The sequence below is a fragment of the Zalophus californianus genome, chromosome 10, assembly GCF_009762305.2.
Source record: "Zalophus californianus isolate mZalCal1 chromosome 10, mZalCal1.pri.v2, whole genome shotgun sequence".
NCBI classification, from domain to species: domain Eukaryota; kingdom Metazoa; phylum Chordata; class Mammalia; order Carnivora; family Otariidae; genus Zalophus; species Zalophus californianus.
This window is the reverse complement of record NC_045604.1, coordinates 79,123,062-79,146,806: the sequence shown is the minus strand read 5'-3', so window position 1 is coordinate 79,146,806 and position 23,745 is coordinate 79,123,062. Positions and strand designations below refer to the sequence as shown.

Below are 23,745 nucleotides of genomic sequence, written 5' to 3'. Positions count from 1 at the left end.
GGGAACACAGTGCATACCAAGCCAGAGATGCAGCGGTGACTGGGGTACTGGCTATCGGGTCATTCCTGCAGAACACTTTTTTTTTTTTTTAAAGATTTTATTTATTTATTTGACAGAGAGAGACAAAGCAAGAGAGCGAACACAAGCAGGGGGAGTGGGAGAGGGAGTAGCAGGCAGGGGGAGTGGGAGAGGGAGTAGCAGGCTTTCCGCGGAGCAGGGAGCCCGATGCGGGGCTCGATCCCCGGACCCTGGGATCATGACCCGAGCTGAAAGCAGACGCTTAACGAACTGAGCCACCCAGGTGCCCCTGCACAACACTTTTTAAAAGTTTTCAGGCTTGGGATGCCTGGGTGGCCCAGTCAGTTAAGCATCTGCCTTCGGCTCGGGTCATGATTCCAGGGTCCTGGGATCGAGCCCCACAGGGAGCCCGCTTCTCCCTCTGCCTGCCGCTCCCCCTGTTTGTGCTTACACATGCTCGCTCTCTCGCAAATAAATAAAATCTTTTAAAATAAAAGTTTTCAGACTTATTAGAACTCAAATCAACATCGGTTCATTCCTTCACCCCCTCAACTGCAGTTTCTTGAGCCACAACGCCATGGCAGGCAGGATTTTAGGCACTGGGGTGCAGGCAGTGAATGAGCAGGCAAGGCACCCATCTTCAAGGAGCTCACATCCCAGTGGGGACATGGAAAACGGACAGTATATTCAGGTCAGGAACGTTTTGAAAATCTGGAGGAACAGAGCAGGTGGTGCAGGCAAGCTCTTTCGGATGTGTGGTCAGGGGAGGGAAGCCTCTCCAAGGAGGGACATCTCCGCAGACCTGAATACTTCCCTCTGAGGGCAGATCATTCCAGAAGCCGGGGGCTTCCAGAAACAGCAAGGAGGGAGAGAGGAAGGAAACCGCAACTCCACCACATCCTGGCACTCGGACCTTCCGCAGCCTCCCTCGGCCTATTTCTTCCAAGTGGACGACAAGGCCAACACACCCACATTGCAGGGATGCTGTGACAATTGAGCAATAACACGAATACACACTTGGGTCACAAGAGGCAACACAACGGAGGAGATAAGCGTATTATTAATCTCTTCCAGGCACTCCTTGAAGGAAACTGGAATTGCCCCAGAGACAGGTCTGAACTCGTGAGTGGATCTGCTACCTGATGATGGACTGGCCAAGAACCAGGATGGAAATGTCAGGGACCAGGCTCCACAATCCTAGGGGTTTGGGCTCTAATTGAGGTTTAGGGCTTGAACCCTTGGGGCTACTCAATGGGCTCCAAACTGACCCCGCCCCCCCCCGAAGGTCTCCAGAAGTAAGTGTCTTCACTTTACACGTGAGGAAATAGGGCCCAGAGAGTCTGGGGGCAGAAAAAAGAAAGAGAAAGGGAAACCTAGCCAGCAAGCCCTGGAGCCAGGGCCAGACCCCAGGTCGCCACCCACGGAACGTTCTTCCCCCTGTTCTCCTGCAGCACTCAGCACACCCCTGCATTATGGGTGTGAGGGCACCGCCGGGGGACTGCTGACAACTGAAGGAGTGGGGACACCCATGTCAACTCAGGAGTCCCCAGCCTGTGAGGCACAGGGGAGGCCTTCAGGAACCACCGAGCAAGCAAGGGCCGCCAGGGACTTACAGGAAGGACTGGAGGGCACACTTCTGAGGACACTTGAGGTAGCAGACAAGCTGCACGACCTGCCATATGCAAGAGCAAGTGGCCACGGTCCCAGCAGTCCGGCTTAAGACCCTCCCCCGGCTTCCCACTGCTCGTGGGACTCAACCCAACGGAGGGCCCTCTCCAGCATCTAACGACTCAGCTCTCCCCTCTGCCCAGCTACCCTTCCACCGGCACTGCCCACTGCCAAAACTACACTGTCCCTTCACCCCTCACCCTTAGCTCTTCCGCCGCCTGAGACCGACCTGTCTTGATAACACCCCCTGACACAGCCGCCTCCGTGCCCCACCTTCCTAGCCCTTGCGATGTGCAAGCGAAGTTCATGTGTCCGTTCATGTCGCTGCTGTGTGTCCTCCCCTCTGTCCTGGCAACTCCTCGGGGCAGGCTCTTGGCTTCTTTGCTGCCTGACACACCAGCGAAGGTTAGCACAGGGCCAGGGGTCCTGTCAGCCTGTCCTCTTGGCCTGGCCCCAAGCCACGCAGCCAGTACCAGGAGCAGCAAATAGTGCTCTGTGCCCCATTCCCATCTGGTCTCCACATCAGGCAGAACAGCCAATGGGAGGACGGGAGACCCCAAAACAAAGGATACAAACAACCCACGCGGTGCGGGGGGGGGGGGGGGTGTTTACAAATGTTAAACAAAGGCCTGGAGAGGGGGTGTCCCTCCAGGGAGCGCACAGCCACCCAGCCTCTGAGTGCCATTTTTCCAGCTCTTAAAGTAGCAAATGCATTAAAATGTTAGCAACTGCATGCCTGGGTGGCTCAGTCAGTGAAGCGTCTGCCTTCGGCTCAGGTCATGATCCCAGGGTCCTGGAATCGAGCCCCGCAGCGGGCTCCCTGCTCAGTGGGGAGTCTGTTCCTCCCTCTGCCCCTCCCTCGTCTCGCGCTCACGCTCTCAAATAAATAAATAAAATCTTTCAAAAATTTTAAAAAATAAAAAAAGTAAAATGTTGGTGACTATGGTCAGTGAAGGGTAAGAAAACAGGCAGCTGTCTTCCTACTGGCAACATGGTCACTCCGAAGACGAGACGGCTACTGAGAACAAGCCCATGAATACGGGACTCATCTCTGGCCCACTCGCCCCACACCCCACAGAATTTACCACAAAGGGACACAGAGCAGAAAAAAAATAATTTACTCCAAGCCTGGCACTGATTCTCCTTTTTCCTTACACTGAGTGAAGAGACTCAGCAAAAACAAACAAACGTGGCTGGTGCACCCCCTCGCCCCAAAATCATCTAGTAAACTGGACTATTACACATTCAGCAGGATGACCAGGGAGATGAAGAGGGAAAAATGCTAGCAAATAATGCTGAGAAAGCAGAATGCAAATATTAGCAGGTTGGTAATAGGCACTATTTACGGACACTCAGCTCTGACGCAGATACTCTTCTCAGCAAATGATGGGTGCTCAGGGCATCCCAGTGTTTGGGTATGGAAACAGGCCCTGAGAGGCTCGAGACCCCCGGGGAAGCCTGGGAAACTGGGCAGCCAGGCTTCAGGGCATGCCCTCCGGGCCGGGACAGCACAGGCGGGCTGCAGTCCCCCCCACCCCAGACGGCCCTGCACACCCCGAACACAGACACACACTCATCCACCCAAATGGCAAGTGCCCGGAGGCAGAGGTACAGGGGTTCTGCTGTGCTCCAAACTGTCTTTACTACTTCGCTAAGTGATTAATTCTTCCAAACAGGCTTTGTGTGTTCTTAAGTACCAGAGGGCCTCGTAGAAAGAGCAGGAATGTGGGCCTGGCCTCGCTGTCCTCTTGTGGGCACTTCGTGACAACAAGAATATACACCCAAAAAGCCCAGGACAACACCCCGTGCCACTTCAGAGGCACCCAGGAGGGGAAGGCTGCTTGGCAGAGGACTTGTCAGTCATGGCCAAGCACCGAGGATGAGCGCTGAGGCAGACCCCTGTACCCATGATGAAATGGAGCCAGGGAAGGCACCTGGCAGGGTGCGAGGGAAGGTTCCCTGCGTCACAGAGAAGAGTTGGGGCTCCTCTGCCAGGCTCCACGGGGTTTTTGAGTCAACCATCTCCCAGGTCAAAGCCCATGTGCTTCACGTCCTGGGATAGAATTCTCAATCTGGAGTTGGACAGCTCTTGGGACACCATTCCTGGGACACTCCAAGACTGAATGAGTTCCACCTCCCCAGCCAAAATTCACACGTGAAGCTCTAACCTTCAATGGGACTGTATTTGTAGGACTGTAAAGGTAGGACCTTTAAGGAGGTAATTAAGGCTAAATGAGGTCCTAAGGGTGGGGCCCTAATTCGGAAGGGCTGGGGTCCTCACAGAGGAAGAGACACCAGGAATGCAGAGGCAGACAGAAAAGGCCATCTGCAAGCCAAAGACAGCCGTCTCACCAGGAACCAGCACTGAAGTCACCTGGACCTCCAGCTTCCGGAACTACGAGAGAGAGAGACTGTTGCTCCGGCCGCCCGGCCTGTGGTACTTTGTCACAGCCACCCCAGCTGACACCCTGGACCCCCAGACAGGCTCGCTCTTCTTATTTCTCTGGGATGTCACAGGAGCAGAGACAGGATGAGGGGGACACACATCAAAACCACCTTCCACCCAAAATTTCTAAGAATCCAGATCTCTCATCTGGAACACACACAGGTGACACAGCGCTGTGTCCAGAAGGCTCGCTGAAATCGCCACCACCCACTGCCCCAGGAAGCACACTGCCACCCCCCACAGAGTCCATCGATACGAAGAATCAAGGGTCAAGATGTGGGTGTGGTGACACATCTCAAGATTCAAGTCATAAACTCTGGGTAGGCCCCTACTTGGCAAAGATACCAAATAGTAAAAGTGGACTGACATTTCTGGAAGATCATATGACTAAAGAGAAGACAAACAGCCGACATCTTGGCCATCAGCACGACAACGGATGACCGTAGTGCCGATGCCCAAGCAGGGCCAGCTGCTTCCTCGGGCAGAACGTGGCCCAGGGAGAGCCACCAAGCCGCCGACAAAGCGGACCATGGTCAGCTGGGAAGGAGAGGCCTCACCCCCGGGAGCAGGCAGCCCGCCTGGAAGCGCATCACTGCATACCCACCGGGGCACACGAAGGTGCCTGCACCCGAACAAGTGGCGAGGCCTGGTGCTCAAGCCCACAGTCTCCAGGAGCTGTTCTTTACAAGACAAACGAAAGGAAGGCAAACCCGGTGTTGTCTGGAGCAGACACACCTCAGAGCCAGAATGAAGCCTCGGCCTTCTACACGAGGTAGAACCCACTCAGAGGGAGAGCCCTGCAGAGGCAGAAAGACGAGGCGTGAAGGAGCAGGGACTCAGACAAGAGGGATTCTGTCCCTTCTCAGTCCCTCTGGTTTCTTCCAGGAAAAAGATCTGAGTTTAGCACTACCATATCCCCAAACCCCTCGTGCTGCTGCTTAGTCGCCTCTCCTTACAACAATGGGAGGGGGTCTCAGACAGAAGCTGGGCCAGGCAGGGACATCCAGGCCGACTCAACACTGGGTCCTCTCCAGCGTCTTTATTTTCAGTTACCTGCCATTTCCATCAACTAACAGAGGCTCTCCACTCACTGTACTCAGGCAAAGTTCCCTTTTTCAGTAAAGGCATTCAGGTTTTCTTAAGTGTACCCATTAAAAAACACAAACACACATTACAGGGTAAGTACTAGTACAGCGGTAAATAAATAATGGAACTTTGGAAGCCAGTGACTTCAGTGTTCTCCTAGGCCCGTGTGCCCCATGTGTATAGGCGCATAGATATCTGCTCGGCTGAACTCCAGCCTGAAGAGTGCCGTGATGAACCACATGCTTCCACTGCACGGAGACAGACTGGTCGTCCCCACTGCGCCCACCCTACAGAGTCTGCTCACTTCCTTCTTCATTCCCGACTCAAAGAATGCCAGTTGGCTCCCAAACTCCGCTCTTGGGGGCGCTCGGCTCCCTAGCAGCCAGTGGAGGCCATGGGACTGATGCTGGCCACGCCGATGGGATACCGCGTGCATCTTCTAGGACGGGGCCTCATGACTGGGGCAGGGGGTCACCTGTTCTGTACCACAGACCCACTCTGCAGTCCGGTGAAGCCCAGGGGCCTCTTCTCAGAAAAATAGTTTAAAATACATAAAACACAAAAGACTACAAAGGAAACGGATCATGTTGAAAAAGAACTCTCAAAATGTGAAAAAAGTGACATCGGAATATGTAGAATTCCTTATTATTACATTGAAAGCTATTACTACATTGAAAACTATTTTCCAGCACAAACAACATTCTGAGATGTTGTTCATTTCAGGCGCCTGTGACTTCCATCAGGGACAAAGTCACCCATTTTGCTAACACTGCTATGGTTTCTATGGTTTGCTGCTACTTTCATAATCGAAGGAAATGTAAATTTCAGGAAGAGGCTAGAGAAAAAAGTTGTAATTTCCTTCCCTATGCAAGTTCAGGCCCTGAATCCTACTTATGGAAATGGAGGAAGTCTCTCCTTTGCTCCTTCCTCCTTCTTGCTACCTGGGATGAGAATGGGATGGCTGGAGCTAAAACAGCCATTTTGGACCACGAGGCAAGATGGACGGAGTCCCAGTCTCTGATAAACATGGAGCCACACACCAGCCCCAGCCTGTCTACCTCTGGAAAGAGAGACGAACTTCTGTCTCCTTAAGCTACAGTTGGTTTAGTCTCTATCATATAAAGCCACATGAACCTAATCTTGTTATATCTCTAATACTTTTTCTCAGTAATAAGGTTAGAAAGTGTTTGAACCTGACCTTTAGCAACCTTCATTATTCTTTGAGAGACACACTCTTCCTTCCTCAAAAAATGATCCCTCCAGAGCTACAAAGGAAATCCAACTAGCACAGTTCCTCTGTAGCTGACAGCCTTCCAGGAGGCAAACCCCCAAACCCGGAACAACAGAAGTTCCTCTCTCGCTCAGTGCTGCTCCATCTCTGAAGCATGTCCTTTACAGCGTGCACACCCCCCAAGCATCACGCATTAAGTGCAGCTCAGGAAGCTTGGAAGCACACACCACACTTCAATTCCATGCCAGGGCACACACACACCTGACTTTACCCCGCATTCCGTGAAGTCCGCGGTCACACAGGACCAAGTGCAAAGACACTCCACTGATGTGCAGGCCCGAGGGTCACTAGTATCCACGGAGGACATTCAAAAAGTACTTACTCATTGTCATCGACTCTGGCACGGAGGCAGAAGGTAACAGGCTGCTCAGAGGGCTTCCCTGGCCAGGAGGACTGGCTTCCACACTGGGAGAAAGGCAGACAGAAGGAAGTTACAGTCGGCCACTCAAAATACACAACCTCACTATTCAAAAACCAAGCAGGTGCTAAGTGTACTCAGGTGCACCTACTAGAAGCCCAGGAGGCAGCCCTTTGAAATCACAGGCAACCCTCGTCATGTGCGGATTCCCTACTTGCAAATTTGCCTTCTTGCCGAAGTCTATGTGTGTCCCCCAAAACCAATACTCAGTATTTGTCTAAAATAAACAGCAAAAAAAAAGGACTGTGCATCCTGGAGGGACCTGGTGACCCCAATCCTCCCTGACAGTGTATAAACTGTGCAGGAACCCATAGGCGTGGTCAGTGTCGGAGAGCAGGGCCCTATCCGTAACATCAAGCATGCTTCGGGGTCATCAGTGACTCCCACCCTGGACCTAAGGCTGAAAATGCAGATGGGGTCTAACCCTACTCGCACGAAGAAAGGAAAACACCTGGAAGAGTAACGAGGATCCTGGTGGCACTGGGGAGACTTCAGTGTCTATCTGAGCTCCACCACCCAACATCCAGTGACTTTGAGCAACTCGAGTTTCCCTTTGAGAGACTTTTATTTGAAAAGCAGAAAACTGATATGGCACTTACGACCATATGCCAGACTAAGCACTTCTCAAATATGTGAGAGCTAAGTGGTTCAGATATTATATAATATTCAAGTCTTGCATTATTGTGATCAAATGCTAAAATCAAGCATAATGGGAGAGGAGCACCCAGGTATGGCCCCCAAACCGTAAAAGTAAAGGTGGTATGCAACTGAAGTTTGCTAAATACCGTCTCTCACATTCTGGTGCCCTTGGCAACTTCACATTCTATGATGTAAGCCAAACCTGAACATAAATGTGAAATAAGGCCTTGACCTTGAATCCCGGCAGGTGCACCCCTATCTTTAAAAGAGAATAAAATGCACAGTTGTGACCAGGACAACTCAATCCCAAAGGCAGTTTGGTTCCAGAATACTAACCTGTACCGGGGGCCGGGCTCTGGGAGAACGTGGTCCTCCAGTCCTGTCCCGTTCTCCAGGCTTCCAAGGGGGGCATCTGTGTATAGAGAGCAGTTGCAGAGAGAAAGTCAGCTGTCTGTTCTCATTTCATGTTCTCCATGAGGCAAGGACACAGCGCAGACACGGGCTCATCTGCTCAATCAGTCGGCTTACAAATGTTTCCTCACCTGCACAATAGATTTTAATCTGCTACTCGTTTCGTTTTTTTGGCCATCATCTCAGATTTGTCATCAGTCACTGATAGGAGGCCCCATCCTCCCACTTAACCTTTTTGACCTTGAGCCACCTGGAATTGTGCATGAAGTCCATATTCAGAGCCAGCCTCAGGATCAGGGAATAATAATCAGCTTTCTGATAGACAAAACCCCTCTCGCTGTAGTGGCTTATGACAGACACAAGGGGGCAGCACAGTCTCATCACCGATAACGCCTGTCTGCATCAAAACCAAGTGCCCTGCCACTTTCTAGAAGGCCGCCTCCCCGCGCGGGTTGTGTGTGGGAAAGGCGTTCAGAAGAAGGGAGGCCACAGATAATCTCTAGAGGCACTAAGGATTTTCATAAATGTATTAGCTGCCGTTCAGGTCTCTTTCCAGAAAAGAGTGCAAACGCCCTTGGGCTGGACAGTGCCATGAAGGCCTGTTATCAGCCAGGGTAACACGTGCCCTTTGGAGACACTCCTGGCTTCTCAAGGCCGACTGCAGAACCGGGCCCAGATGGGGGATACATCTCCGGGCCCTCAGCTCCGCGGCCACCTCCCTGCCATCCCTCCTGTTTTCGCCTGAGTTTCCTCCTGCTTGAGATTCCCCAGCTCTTTAAGGGGCTGTACTCAGGGAATCCTAAAGAGAATTTTCTCTTTTTTTCACTGTTTCTTGATACTGCTGTCCTCATCAAGCTATTTCACTCGATTTTTTTTTTTTTTTAAGAAGTTCGAAAGGGAAACAGCAAGTGTCTTCCCCCTCGGCGTCCCCTGCCTCCCTCCCGAGTGTTGTGGTTAGTTTACAGGTGCAGGCTCTGCCTCCATTGTTAATTCGGCGCGAAGTTGCCTAGCCTCTTTGTGACTCGGCTTCCTCAACTATGAAGGGGTAACACCAGGGCCTGCCCTACGACATTTTAGTAACACCAACCACATGACTGAACTCACGTTTTAACACACATGCTTCAGTGGGAACAGTCACTGCGTGCTAAGCGCAACTCGCTCCACAACCCAGCCCGCCTACCACAGCCCCCACCATCATCACACACACACTCGCACACGCACTCGCACACGCACACACTCGCACACACACACCACCCCATCGTCTTTTCTCTGATTCCTTTGTGAAGGTATCTCTTGCATCGCGGCTCAGAGGCCTCTGTCCCCCCCGGCAAACCCAACAAGGTCCTGGCCCCACCTCTGGCTGGGACCTCAACCCTGCATCCTCCTCCACGGAGCTCGCCGCCTGCCGGAAAGCTCCACTGGGATACCCTGCAGGGCCCACCACCGGATCACAACCGAGCAAAGCACTCCCTTCTGTCACCCTGTCCACGGGACCACCGCCTCCCTCCCGTCACGGGGTCCTCCAGACCAGCCGGTTCCAATTCGTTATCAGCCACTCCTCGTCCACAGTCGAGTGCACTGCCACCCTAGTGGTGAGGCCCCGTGCCTTCTAGGGGTCTCCTGCAGGGGTTCCCCACAGTTGTCTCGCCCTTGTTAATCCAACTCATGGCTGTTGGATTCCTCTCCCTGAAGCGAAAACAGGGACTCCAACATGCACAGCAGAAATCCACAGCTGGAGGAAAGGCCATGGTCACCCACCAGCATTCCAGATCCCAGGCCTACTCGGCCCCGTGATATCCCACCATAACCCGGCCCCGCGAGCCAGGACACTGCAGTGGGCCTGACGCGCTGGGGCCGCAGAGCGAGCACTCACACGGGCTGTGTCGCTCACCCTCGAGGTGCCCTCTGAGGTGCACGCTACTATTACCTTAATTTTACCAGATGTGGAGACAGCCCTGGAGGATTTCAGTGATCCGTCCAAGATCGCAAGCTAACGTGTGAGGGTCTGAACCTCACTGTGCCCAGAGGCAGAGCGGAGTCCTTACCCACTTCATCGCCTCTCATACAGCTGATCTGAGCTACGTGCCTCTCCCCCTACGGGTCCTTGGACTCCCTGCCCTACCCCTGTGTCTATACCGTGTCCCCAACCGGATAGCATTTTTCCAACTGCCAGGTGGCCACTCCCTTCAGCATGCCCCATCCCCATGCACTCAGTCCACCCACCGCTCACTCGGTCCACCCACCGCTTACCCGCTCAGCAAATGACTCTTGAGCCCCACCACCCCCACCGTGGGCTGGCTCTGGCCAGGGTCACGGTCACACTGGAACCAAGAAGACACGGGCCTGCCCTCACGTACCTCAAAGACTAGCAGGGGGACAGGAATTACCAGATTACAAGCTGAGGTCAGGGCACTGGGGACACAGGAGGTTTCTGGCAGTGTGAACGTGAGGCCTGGCCTGCCGGGGGGAAGGGGCACAGGAGCGAGCCCTTTATGAGCCAGCACCACTTGGGCTGCCTCCTGAAGGATGCACACAGAGGGCAGGAGGAGAGAGACTGGACGTGGACACAGGCTGGTGTGGCTAGGGGCGTCGAGCTACAGAAAAATGGGAGGAGATCAGGCTGCGCACTGAGCTTGGGTCTGGGGGGCCACAGTGAGGATTCTGGATTTTATCCTCAGGGAGCTGGGAAGGTTTGGAGCAAGGGAATGATGCAATTTGATTTATGTTCTAAGAAATCACTCCAGTTGCTGTAAGAAGAATGGCCAGGGTGGGGGCAGGGGTAGAAGCAGGGAGAGATGTTGCTGTCCCTCGTCCCCTCTTTGCCTGCAAAACTCCAGGCGGGGCGGGGAGAGTGTTTACCTCTGGATCCTCCCAGAGCCTAGCACGGTCTGGCACAGAGCACGACCACCCACTGGCTGTGTAAAGAAATCCATGAGCCCTGAGTGGCACACGACCCACATGAGTGGGGTGGAGTCCACACACCACGCAGGCTGGGTGGGCATCACAGTATCCCGGCATTCCGAACAGTAACATTACCCTCTGGGAGCCACGCTCCCAGATCAACCATCTCAGATGGGAGCGGTGCTACAACACAGCCTCCGCAACCTCAACGGGCAACCCCAAAGACCCAACGGTAGGACAAGAAGTGGAAGAACATTAAGCCTGATGAGGAAATGAAAGTGCGAGGACCCAAGGCTCCAAATGAACAAACAAGCCCTCAGAAACTGACTCTGAATTTGCTCAAACCCAACACTAAAGCCAGGACCCTCGGTGAGAAGAGAAGCAGTAACGTCTTCACGTGTGCAGTGGGTAGAAGTGGGTGTTTTGTTTGCCTCCACTGAGTATCGCAGTGCAAAGAAACTTTCGGGCTTCTCTCTCCCTTGCAACTTCAAAGAGATGTCAGTAAACATGCTTTGCTGTTTGCAGGTAATAGACATGCCCAGAGGAGTGACTGTAGCCAATCCTCCACCTGGGTCTCGTGTGACCCTGGCCGGTATCTTCCTTCTCTGAGCCTCTAACCCCAGAAATGCAGCTCCAAAGCTGGGCCTCCAATCCACCTCATCCAAGAATCAGAAGGACAGTACTTCTATGTTGAGAGTCCCCTTCTCTGCCACTTTCTCCCACCCCCGATTTAGCTACCAAAAACATTCATCCTTCTCCACCAAGTGCCTCCCTCCCTCTTCTGCTAAATGCCCCCCAGGGCAGGGACGCTAGAGGCACCAACACTTTCAAAGATGATGGGGAAGGTCTCCTAAGGGTAGAGCCCTCTGTGTGCAAAGCTGTCATTAAAGACCAAAATGGCTCCCTGGCTAGAATGAGAGGGAATAATTTGTTAACCTTGATCAAGTGGGAGGGTATCGATCGGAAGGGACACCAGTCAGAGATGAGCAAAAGAAAAGCAGTCTGAGAGAGATAGGTAACAGTGTGCGCCCACAGCTTCCCAGGGAAAGGCCTCCCAAGGAAATGGGGATCAGGCCAGGAGGGACTCGAAGCAACCTGGCATTCCAATCAGGTAGCCGACTCCCTCAGTTCTGATTCCAGTATCTTCTGCAGCCCGAGCATAATTCATCTTCCTGTGCAACTCCTACCCACAGCGACTTTGCCCCTGAGGCTGTCGCAAGCTTCCAGGACTCCTGGCAGCTTTGTTACTATAGTACATTAAAAAGTTGGCAGACCGGCTCACACACAGCATCTCTGATGAGGATAATCAAGATCAGCTGGAGCTCGGGGTCCCACGAGAGCGACAAGATGAAGCCTCTGGGTCTGGAAGGCTGAGAGGCAGAGGTGGGACCGTGGGAAAGCTGCCAGGAGGACGCCCTCCCGCGAGGATGCTGGAGGCCGGCCAGAAGCTACTCTCCCTGAAGACAATGAAGGAAAGCCCACAGAGGGAGGAAGAGCGCTGAGTTCTGTAAGACCAGACCCAACAAATGGCAGAGAGCAGCACCCCAGGAGCAGCCGGCCCTCGGCCCCCAGGGTCTGACGGTTGAGAGGAGCCCAGCTAAGAAAGGAAGGAGCTACTGGAAACAAAACAGAGTGCCAAGTGCAGGCACCTGACAGCCCAGCGACCTCTGGCCCCCTCGGTGGGGAGGGAGACAAGGTCACCAGGTGGAAGTCATGTGGTCCCGGGGAGGCCAGGACCGCCCGCTCTCTCCAAGCCCCTCCCCCTTCTCAGGCACCCTGTCCACGTGTGCGTGCACTGCCCCTGAATGGGCCATGGCAAGTTAACCAACCCCCCCCCCACCCCCCCCGCCCCGCACTGGCCGTCAGGGCTCCGCATGGTCATCTGAGGGAACGCAGCTGCTGGTGCTGGCCTGGCTCACAGACACCAGCCCGGCCCACCAGCCCGGCCCGGGACTTCAGTGGAGACCCAGGAAGAAGTGCCGGCCGGTATGGGAGGCTGCGCAGCTGAGGCCAGACAGGGATGGGGCAAGGTGGCGAGAGAGAGCAAAGCCTCTCAAAGGAAAAGAGGAGACGGGGCAGACCCCATAAGGAAGTGTGGGGCACAGAATCGGGGAGACCCAGGAGCGCCCTCCGTTCCGACCAGCGGCTCCCAGTCCCCGGACACCCCACAGCAGGGCCCCGCCACTGCCGCGGTGCTGAGAGCAGGCTTCACGGGGCCTGAGCCGCTGCCTGGCACCTTGGGGAGCCTCCACCACAAGTCTGAGAGGAAGGTGGGGTAACAGCGGCCAGCCCTTCCTCACAAGCTGTGGTCGAGAGAGGATGCGTTCGTCCGGATTAGCCACCTTCCAGGCCTGGGCTCACTCCGAGGGCTGCCGTTACCACCATCAGCCGCACCTTCCAGAGAGGATATGGGCCCGGAGGACTGAGTCATTTCGCCACACACGCTCAGGAGCCCCAGTCTCCGCCAGGAACACTGCCGCTCGGACAGGTGACCCGGCCTGCTCAGCTCCTGAGGCTCCTGGGGCCGGGCCATCTGACCCCTACTCGAGACGGCTGCCAGTCGGCCACCCACCTGCCCCTGAGCTCCAGCTCCTTTGAGCGGGTTTCTGTCCGCCCCTGTGACCAAAAAAACAGTCTGTCATCCGGTTCAGACTGTCAACAGCTTCCTGAGTAGTCCAGAAACCGTTATGGTTTCTTAAACCTAGTCCGGGGAGGGGGAGAAGGTGCCTGTGTAGGGGCTGGGTTGGGGGGGACTGGGGTGACGGCCACCCACCGCCCTCTGGGCACACCCGGCTCATCCACGTCCCCTCCCCCCTCTCCCACCACCCCCCCCCGTGACTTGCTCTAGCTCAAGAAAACAGTAACACGAGAGCACACGCAACCAAATGGAAGGAGTCAGAAACGCTCACCACCCCACAGGCAGGTTCTGAGCAAGCCACTCTCTGAGCCCTCAGCACTTGGCTGCAAAGGGTGCGGGGGCCTTTAGAGGTATGAGTTCTGTAACGTTTCTCCCTAAGACGCAAAATTAATGGTCACCACTTATGGTCAGCTTGTACGTGCCCAGGTCCCAAAAAATCACTAGTAAGGAAAACAAACTGGTATAGGGGCTCCTTCGTGACTTGTCAGCTGGTTTGGCCCAACGCTCGCTCGGGTAGGAGCACCTCAAACACTCGGGGTCAGCAAGAAGACAAGCCAGACCCTCAGTCCCTTCCAGTCTCCTGCCCTGAGCCCCGTGCCTCTTGGCTCCCTCCCGCCAGCAGAGGGAACCCAGCACGTGAACGGAGGGAGGGAGGAATCAGGAAGCACCCACCTGCAGGGCTGTAGGAGGCCACTCCAGTGACCGGAAAGAGGACGTCGGTGTCGCCATGTAGCACCTGCAGAGGGGCCCAGCTGTGCATCTGGGACAGGCGGGTGTTCCCATCCAGCGGCCTAAGTGAGAGAGGACAGCTGCGTGACAGACCGAAGAGCGTCCGAGGGCTCAGACCACCACAAGCATCTGCCGGGCCTCCCTCAAGTTCCCTCTTGGGAGCCAGCCAGACCGTGAAGGGGCTGAAGATAGGAGGCCCAGGCGGGGAGCAGCACCATGCGGTCCAGATCAGACCTCATGCCCTCATTCCTCCCGCCAGTGCTCACTGAGCACCTACTACAGGCCAGGCTCCGGGCTCACATATATTCTGTGCTGGCCAAAGAGCCAAACGGTGTTCATGCTGCCCTCAAGGAGCTCACAGTGGGCTGGGGGACCAGGACGTGAATCACACAACCCCGCAGGGAGATGTAAGACAGCAACTCAGAGTCGCAGAGCTGGTCAGCAAGGCCACGGACAGCATCCGTGAAGAAGGGAGGTGAGAGGTGAGAGCTCAGGGTGAGTGCAGTGAAGAGGGGGACGGACAAGGAGGATGCAGCATGTGCCGAGCCCTGAAGCAGGAGGAAGCACAGGGTCCCAGGATCTGAAATGCTGTGAGCCACGTGACCTGGGGCTAGTGTCCCATCGCCTCGCTGGTTCTCAAACCCTCATTAGTAAAAGAGCAGAATCAGACCAAAACCGTGTCTGGATCCCTTCCAAGAAAGGGGGTCAGCTGAACCATTAACCGGGCTCACATGACCTGTTATGGCGACACCTCATCCACAAACCACAAAAGCAACCTGAACCATCTTTGTCGCACCCGCTCGTTCAGTTCAGTGTATTTGGGAAGGTTTTGCCCACTGCAGCATTTGCCACTGGACAGTGGAAATATTAATAAATACTAGGCTGAAGTTGCAGGGGACGTTAAAGTTTATAAAATCACTCTGTAACTCTGGTGTAAAGAAGTCCAAAACAGATCATAGCCCTACCTACTTAACAGAGGAAGGACGGGGGGAGGAGGAGGAAAGGAAGAAGGGGGGAAAGGTAGACAAAAAGTCCAGGAGGATGTGACTTGTCCAAGTTCAGCATCCTGGACGGAACGGAGGCTTCAGGGTCTGAGGCCACGTCTTCCAAATCCAATTATGATGGGCTTTCTGAATGCTGCCCATCGTGTGGCATGATGCATGTAGTTTTTCTTTTGGTTCAGAGCAGGGATCAACACAATTTTTTTGTAAAGGACCAGACAGGAAACAGTGTAGGCTTTGTGGCCATAAGTATTCTTCTTTGTAGTTGTAGTTAACAGCCCTTTCAAAAAAGTAACGACCCTTCTTAGCTTGGGGGTGGATCTCGCCCATAGGCTAATTTGTCAGGCCTTTCAAGAGGCCACTTGGAGATTTTCCTTTCAGCCCTCTCTAGCTTTTGGTCAGATATTTGGCTCTGAGCTAGAAACGGGAAATAATCCTAACAGCATTTTGCAGAATCCATCATTTAATCCTGCAGGTCACACCCACAGTGAGCCCCTCAGGAGCCTGGGGTGGGGCAGCACAACCACACTGGGGCCAGGTTCTGGGGTGAACTCGGCTATGCCTCTAGAGTCAGTAGCGAGCCGCCCTCCTGGGGCTCAGATCCAGCAGCTGGTGACCAGGGGGACTCCCGGACACCTCGAGGCACTCAGGGCCGCCGCTCAGGAGAAGGCAACAAAACCACCTGTCCTTTCCTGGGCCACTGCACCAGCTCCAGGCGGGTGGGATTTTCCACTGTTTATTCTAAGGGGAAATTTTGCCACTTCCCAGAAACGCAGAGCGCAGGTGAAGCCAGACCCCATCAGCTGAGGTTTTAGAACCCAAGCAAAAGTGCCCGAGGGCCACCACCCCCAAAACGATTTACACTGACGTGATTCCTAAGACAGAGACCAATCCCGAGCAGGGTTCCACAGTTGGCTTAAAAATAACAGGTTTTGCTTTTCATTAGAAAAAAGAGACGCTTATTTTAAAACCTAGAAAATGCCAAAAAGAGGAGGGGGGCGGGGAATACACCAAAAGCCACACTACCAAAAACAAAACTGACTTAGACACTCTTGCCTTAGCCCTTCTTTCTTCCTACACATACTTTTCTTTAGGAGGTCGTAATGAAACTCAATGCAGGATTTAGTTTGCTTTTTTCACTCAATATTCATTCCTAAGTTCATCCTGACTACTGAGATACTCTTAAATGTCAGTGAAGATGTTCAAGATCCTACCGGGTCATGGATGGAACTGCTGAATTTCTATAGCGTACACCCGAAACTGGTAAAACACTGTTACCTGTACTGGAATTAAAATTAAAAACTTAATTAAAAAAAAAAAAAGATGTTTGAGACCTGAAACGTTAGGATGTTAAAGTGTAAGCTACAGAGCAGTCGGCTATTAAGGGAGGTCAGCTCCAGAGTTCTGCTTCTAGAAAGGCGGACTTTGGTATCTAGACGCAGCCACGGTCCGTGGAGACTCTGTCCTCAGGGCACAGGCCCAGCAGTGGAACTGCTGCATCCAGCGGGATAAACATTTCTAAGGCTCCTGTCGTTGTGTCAAACTGTCTTCCCCGAGGGCTGTCAGCACTCCCGGCCGTCTGTGAGATCTGCGAGGACACCCCTGCGCAGCAGCCCGGCCCCGTCATCCACCCCACACTTGGCGCCGCCTGTGTGCCCGGAAGATACCACACAACAGGACACGCTGAGAGCAAGCCCTCCCCCAGGGCGCTAACCCAGGGCTTGCCTTTTATCCAGTTCTAAGTTGTGGCAAAATACGGTGTCTGATGGCATTCTCCATTTGTTTAATTGCTAGTGAGGTGTAATGTTTGTCCCTATGTTAGTAATTCTTTTTGAATTATGTTCCCTTCTGGTGTCCCTTCCCCACTGGTGTCAGAGGTCACACAGGAAGCGACAGAAAAACCCCTTTCTATAATAAAGACATCATCCTCTCTTCAGAGAAACAAAAACAAAATGCAAAGCAAACGCTGGTAAATACTGAGGCAGGAGGGACAAGATTTTTCCTCGGTCATCAAAGGTGGTTTAATTGCCAGCAAACAGAAACGTAAACCCAACTTTTTGCCAACAGAGCATTTCAGAGACAATTGGAACCCTGCCATGGCCGGAGGCTGTCACATCCACAGTGTGCTTCTCCTGGACGGGCCACCTGTCCCTCACAAACCTGGCGGTGCTGTTCAACTGCTCAGGTTCTGGCCCCTCCAGGCTCCTAGACCTTTCGTGTGAATATTAGCTTAGAATCAAAATGAAAGGATTACTCAGTAGGCCATGTCATCATTCCTCTGCTCCTCCCCAAGATGCTCTGCAGAACGTTAGATCGAGATCCCCCCTTATGCCAGGGAGAGGCTGCCCATAATTCGCAGGAGGCCCAATGGCCTCGAAGGGCCCGGGCCCCTGAAGAGGTCACCCTGCACTGTTTTGTGTGTTACACATCACAATGCCCAAGGCGGCTACCCTGGCTCACAAGCTGGCCTCCCCCTCAGGCCTCCCGCAATGGCACAGTCCAGTAGGAAGAAAATGACTGTGTCTGAGGCCAAACACAGAGGGAATCAACTCAGAGACGCGCTCACGCACAGATGCACAGAAACTCGGCTACAGGCCACGGTGGCAAGATAACCTGATCCAACGTTATTCACTTTTGGATGCGATGAACACTTCAGTCACTAGACTTTGAATAGATGAGATCACTGTCCCCGGTTCGGCTGGGCCTTATCAAATCAGCTGAAGGTCTTAACAGGAAAAGACGGAGGCCCCCCAAAGAACAAGAAACTCCGCCAGCAGCCGGCCTTTGGACTCAAGCTGCAACTCCTCCCTGGGTCTCCAGGCGCTGGTCTACCTTACAGATTCCAACCTGTCAAGGTTCCACAATCACGTGAGCCAGTTCGTTAAAATAAATCTAGACAGACAGATATGGATGGACAGACAGTAGTTCTGCCCTTTATCTACAGAGGATACGTTCCAAGGCCCCCAGTGGATTCCTAAAATCCCAAAACTGCACCCTATATTTATGCTGTGTTTTTCCTAACCATACACACCTATAAAAACATTTAATTTATAAATTGGGCACCTTAGAGATTAACAACAATAATAAAATAGGAGGGGTGGTGCAGTCAGTTAAACGCCCAACTCTGGGTTTCGACTGGAGTCACGCTCTCAGGGTTGTGGGATCGAGCCCCGTATCAGGTTCCCCACTCAGCATGGAGTCTGCTTAAGACTCTCTCTGCCCCTCCCACTTGTATTCTCTTTCTCTCTCTCAAACAAAATAAATAAAATAAAATAAACCTTTAAAATATAAATAAAATAGAAAAACTACAATGATCTGCAATAAAAGGTGACATGAATGTATATCATAAAATATACTGTACTGTAGTCACCCTTCTTGTGATGACAAATTGCCTATGTGATGATCAGACAGGGAGACTGAAGGACTCCATAAAAATCTGCTTTTTAGAGGGGGTGCTTGGGTGGCTCCAAGAAATAACACCTGGGTCCTCATCTTTGCTCTTACTGGTTGCTGGATGCCTGAGAGGTGACATACACCAGACCACTGTCATCAGTAAAAACCCTCAGACCCTTTCTGGGTCTCCCAGACACTCTGTACCTGCACCCCCTCTATGCCTCCAATCAACTCTGCTTTTACCTCCTGCTGGCTCACATTGGTTTTCTAACCTGCATGCAGCCAGGGACCCCTCAGCCGGTCCTGGGGGACCCCCTCGGCTGATCCTGTGGGACGTCCTCTAGGTCCTCGGTCCCAGCCTGCCAGCATCAATGAGATGAAGTGGGGTGAATGATGTAGGCCAGGCTACTACCAACCTTGTGATGATCCATGAGGAGGAGGAGCATCCTCTTCAGGACCATGGTTGGCTACGGGTAACTAAGACCATGGAACGGTAACCATGGACCTGTGGATGAGGGGGATCCCCCCTGCTGGTTCTGCTTCTGTGGAGATCCCGACTCACACAGCAGGTCACAACACGCGGGTCCCAGGCAGAAAACACTCACCCCGTGAGCCAGAGCAACGCTTCAGGGAAGCAACACTTCAGGGAAGTGACCCTGACCAACATGTCAGGAGCAGAAAAAAGCCTTGTGTGTGAAAGTATTCATTTCAGAATGGTTGATAACAAAAAAGCAAAAATGAGAACAAGAGCAAAAGCCATCAAGCTCAATACTGACCATGGGGGGCAACATCAACAAATCATGACGTGTTGATCTGTCAACTAACCAACAGTCCTAATTATGTAGAAATGCGGACTATCTGATAGCAAAAGCCTGGAAGCACAGCATAACCTACCCTTAATCCCTACTTTTCTCAGTGCTTGGACAAATCTCCGCTCTCTAAGGAATCCCGTTCTTCCATCCATGAAGACGGGTCGATGCCCACTAAAACCTCCCAGGGCAGCTCCTACTTTTGCGACGGGTACACGCGGAGCCCGCCGGCCTGGCCTGCCACAGAAGATCAATAAGGTCATCTGCTAGTACAGGTACCCGTGTGAATGAGGACGACAGCAGAAATCAGAAACAGGCATTGTCTCATGAGAAAGAAGGAGACTCCTATTAGAACACATGGGACAAGAGAAGCTTAGGGCCAGAGACACTGAACCCCGCATCCCGCCGCGGGGTCTTGGGCTGCTTTGAAGCCGGCCTGAAGCCGGCCGTGACGGATGGCACCAGGCACTGCAAGGCACCGCAAGGCCCAAGCGAAGACATAGCCAGTTCATCTGGCATTCCGATAAGACCAAGCACAGGAATTCTTACAGAGCAGCAAGGGCAGCGGCTGACCTGGGCTCTTTCTTGCTGCCAAAGGCCGACACACAGTAATCCCATTAACTCAACAATGACTCCGAAAAGCAGGTGCTGTTTTTCTCCCAGGTCTCCAATGAGGTTCTGGGGGGTAAACTTGTCCAACCTAAGCCACATAGCTAGTAAGCAAGAACCCAGGCTGTCTTGACTCCAAGATCCACACTCTTAACTATGCTTTACTGCTTTCAGCCTTCTCGTGCATCAAGGCCCTTCCATAAACACGCATCTACTGCACTGCCACCGTTAAAGCAGCAAGACAGGCGAATTCCTGCTGTTCACACCCCAGTAGATAAACACAGAAACTGCTAGTGGGCGACTCTTTGCTAGAATAACCCTGCCTCTCTCCGGAGCTTCCTGTGCTAGGAACAAGGCAGAAATATAAGGAATATCCAACAAAAACAAAAACACATACATAAAGCAGGAATTTCAATGCACACACCTTGACACCAATCTTATAATAAGTACCTTCAAATATACTCCCTTCCCTTCTGTTCATTCTCAGAAGGACAGTAAGCTCATGCTCCTTCCTCCTCGACCAAGATCAGAAAAGGGAATGATGCACTACACACACAGAAACCGTGCGCTCGGATTTCACCCAATGCTGCAGAAAGAGGAAGCCATTAATGCACCACCCTTCGTTAAAAGCTCAAGTGACACTTACTTCTCAGGCGACCCCGAGTGGCCCAGGCACTTCCTTCCCGACATGTTCCCGTACACATCATCCTCGTTGTCATCCACGTCTTCATCATCGATGCTTTTCACATCGAGCTTCTGGTACCCAAATTCGCCATTCAAAGACAGAGAATCAATTTTCCATGAGCTGCTGCTCTGACTTCCGTTGGAATTTGGCCCAAAGGGGCTTTCAAAGGCCGACATGATATTGATGGAGGAGCGGTCGGAGTTCTCCTCTGAGCTCTCCCCTGCCCCGGGGATCTTTTTAAAAACATCGCCAGAGTTCTGCTCCTCTTCCTCATCATCAAAAGAGATAATGTTGGTCACCTTCTTTTTCTTCTTCCGCTCCTTTTTACATCTGGCATCTGGCAAAAGAAGATATGGTGTTAGAAGAAGCGGCAGGCAAGATGAAGCCATGACTGAGCCATTTTACCTCTAGATTGTGGAAAATCCTCCACTATTCTTCGGAAAAATAAACAATATAAATTCAGATTTTTTTTTTTAATCCTTGGGGTAAAAAAAAAAAATCTATCTATAGCAGCCCCACGAGGGAGCCCGGATGAAATAAGCAGAGCCATCTTGCCAACCCAGAGGCTGGTAAAAAAAAAATAATAAATCGTGGCTGTTTCAAGCCACTACATTTTGGAGCTGTTTGTTACACAGTAAAGACTAACTGAAACAGAAATCAAGGCTGCTTGGTGACCAGTATGTTCACCCATCTTAATCGTCAAACTTGGGTGTGAGACACTTTGAGCTGATTCCAGACATCCCATTCCATCCAAGCCAAGCTATGATAGGGTGATGCTTCACCAGTTTATCAAACTCTGAGACAGTGTCAAAAGCATTGAAAAGGACACTCCTTGGGTATACAAATTCCAGCATCTTTGTTACACAAAGCCCTCAACAGTTCTCTTTCCTGTGTGCTTCACCTGGGGTCTCTACTGGAGAAGGAGAGGACAAGACAGATAAAGCCAGCATATATCAAAGACCCCACAACACTCTGAATTTTCACTGTCACTAATAATACCAAAGAGATGACCATGATTACTGCCTTGTTAAAAGGATTTGAGAATACTAGCACTATATACTTAATCCCAAAATTTCCACTTTCGCTGTAGCAACATTCTGGATGTTCCAGAAGGCTCAAGGCATATTACAAAGTTCTCACAAAATGCATCTCAACTAAATCAACTTTTTTTGGCCTCCCCAGCCTAGGGAGTCAAAGCTGACAACTCCTCCCTTCCCCTTGGCCTCCACTTAAATGTCACTCCCCCCAAGAGTGCACATTCTTCATAGCACCCCATGCTTGGCTTGCATCTCATTTATCAGAAGGATAAATAAGTAAGTAAGTAATACTTACTTGTATAATTTGTCATTAAATATCTATTCTTACCCAACCCAAAAGAGACTGCAGGCTAAATGCTAGAGATCTTCGTAGTTCACTGCCTAGCACACAGAATGCAGTAAATGAACACATGAATGAATGGATGAAGGAATAAATGAATGAAGATGAAGCTCATCTGGCTTCACGTGACCAACATACCCTCACAGTCATTGTGCTGTCAGTGAGCTGAGTGCGCTCCAACCCTATCGTCTTCACATCTCAGCGAGGCTCTCAGTCCCTCTCAGAGTGAGTAAGGGGGAGAAAAATAACCACAAGTGCAAACTGAAAACACAAGTGCATGAGATTTCCCTTGGCACTTTCGGACCACGAGGTGTGTCCCCCCTCAGCCATGGTCAGCTGTCCTTTGACCCAACCCCACTGTTCAAACTCCCATGCCCATTCTCACTCACCAGCGCTGACGTGCTTGGACACGACGGGCAGGGGGTCAGTGTCCTGCTCAGGTTTGATGAGGATAGAGACGGCGGACGATGCCGTGATCTCCCTGAAAAGGCTGCTCACTCCCTGCGTGGATTCCTTCAGCAGGGACGTCACATTCTGCGTGGACTCCTTTAAGAGGTCTGAGACGGTAGGAACAAACTTACTCTGCCCATTCAAATCCTTGTTGTCGATGTTGATTGCAAAGAGGATGGAGTTCAGACCTGCCCAGAAAAGGGAAAAGTCTGGAGTGTCTGCCATGGGGAAGTCACACCTCCAACACGATAAGTGAGGGGCAAATGATAGAGTACACAAGAGGGAACGCCCTGATTTGAAGCACTGATTTAAAAACCTCCCACAAGGGGCACCTGGGTGGCTCAGTCAGTTAAGTGTCTGCCTTCAGCTCAGGTCATGATCCCAGGGTCCTGGGATCGAGCCCCGCATTGGGCTCCCTGCTCCACGGGAAGCCTGCTTCTCCCTCTTCCACTCCCCCTGCTTGTGTTCCTGCTCTCGCTGTGTCTCTCTCTGTCAAATAAATAAATAAATCTTTAAAAAATAAATAAAATAAAATAAAATAAAAACCTCCCACAAAATGGGGTCAGGAGACACCAGTTATCATAGCAGATGAGTCTTTCCCAATTCTCTCCCTCTCGGTCAAAGACAAATAAGAGGTCAACCCCAGGGAGGTTAAGATGTAAGTCTAACTGCCTGGGTTGGATACCAGCACTGCCGCTTTCCAGGAGACCTGGGTCAAGTCATGTACAACCTGAGCTTCTGTTTCCTTACCTGTAAAATGGGGACGAGAGAATCTCTTTCACAGGGTATTAGAAACAATCACCCACCAAAACCACTCAGTTCAGTAAGCAATCAAACATGTGCATCAATATTATAACTATTATTATTTCAGGCAAAAGCTTGCCTTGGCCTACACAGGACATCACAGTCAAAGCCTGACTTTTCCTCATCAATGGACAAGACGAACGTAACTCTCAATATGTGGGACTTAGTGTAAACCTTCAGGGAAAAAAAAAGGCAAAGGAGGATTTGAAAGAAAGAATCAAGTTACCCACTTCTGTTGGGCTCACTCTTTGAGTGAGAGTCAAACGATAAACAACCTAACAATTCACCAACTGACATCAAGCCAGGGGCTTCCACACTGACAAATCGTGGACATGACTCTTAACCACACTTGATTCTCTCACAGCCCTATGA

The 23,745-nt window shown here is 52.1% G+C and overlaps 1 protein-coding gene across 6 annotated transcripts in view; it reads right to left on the bottom strand.

Annotated features, from left to right (window-relative positions):
- Window positions 1–23,745, bottom strand: part of SNX29 (sorting nexin 29) — a 509,507-nt gene that overhangs the window by 418,385 nt on the left and 67,377 nt on the right. For all 6 annotated transcript variants that reach the window (XR_004819376.1, XM_027612456.2, XM_027612457.2 and 3 more), the window contains 5 exons: window positions 22,509–22,757; window positions 20,704–21,079; window positions 14,189–14,307; window positions 7,903–7,978; window positions 6,832–6,914 (listed from right to left, as the gene is read on the bottom strand). Coding sequence is in view for 5 of the 6 variants with exons in the window: in XM_027612456.2 (XP_027468257.2) it covers window positions 6,832–6,914; window positions 7,903–7,978; window positions 14,189–14,307; window positions 20,704–21,079; window positions 22,509–22,757 (903 nt within the window). In the remaining variant the exon portion in view is untranslated. The remainder of the gene's footprint in view (window positions 1–6,831; window positions 6,915–7,902; window positions 7,979–14,188; window positions 14,308–20,703; window positions 21,080–22,508; window positions 22,758–23,745) is intronic.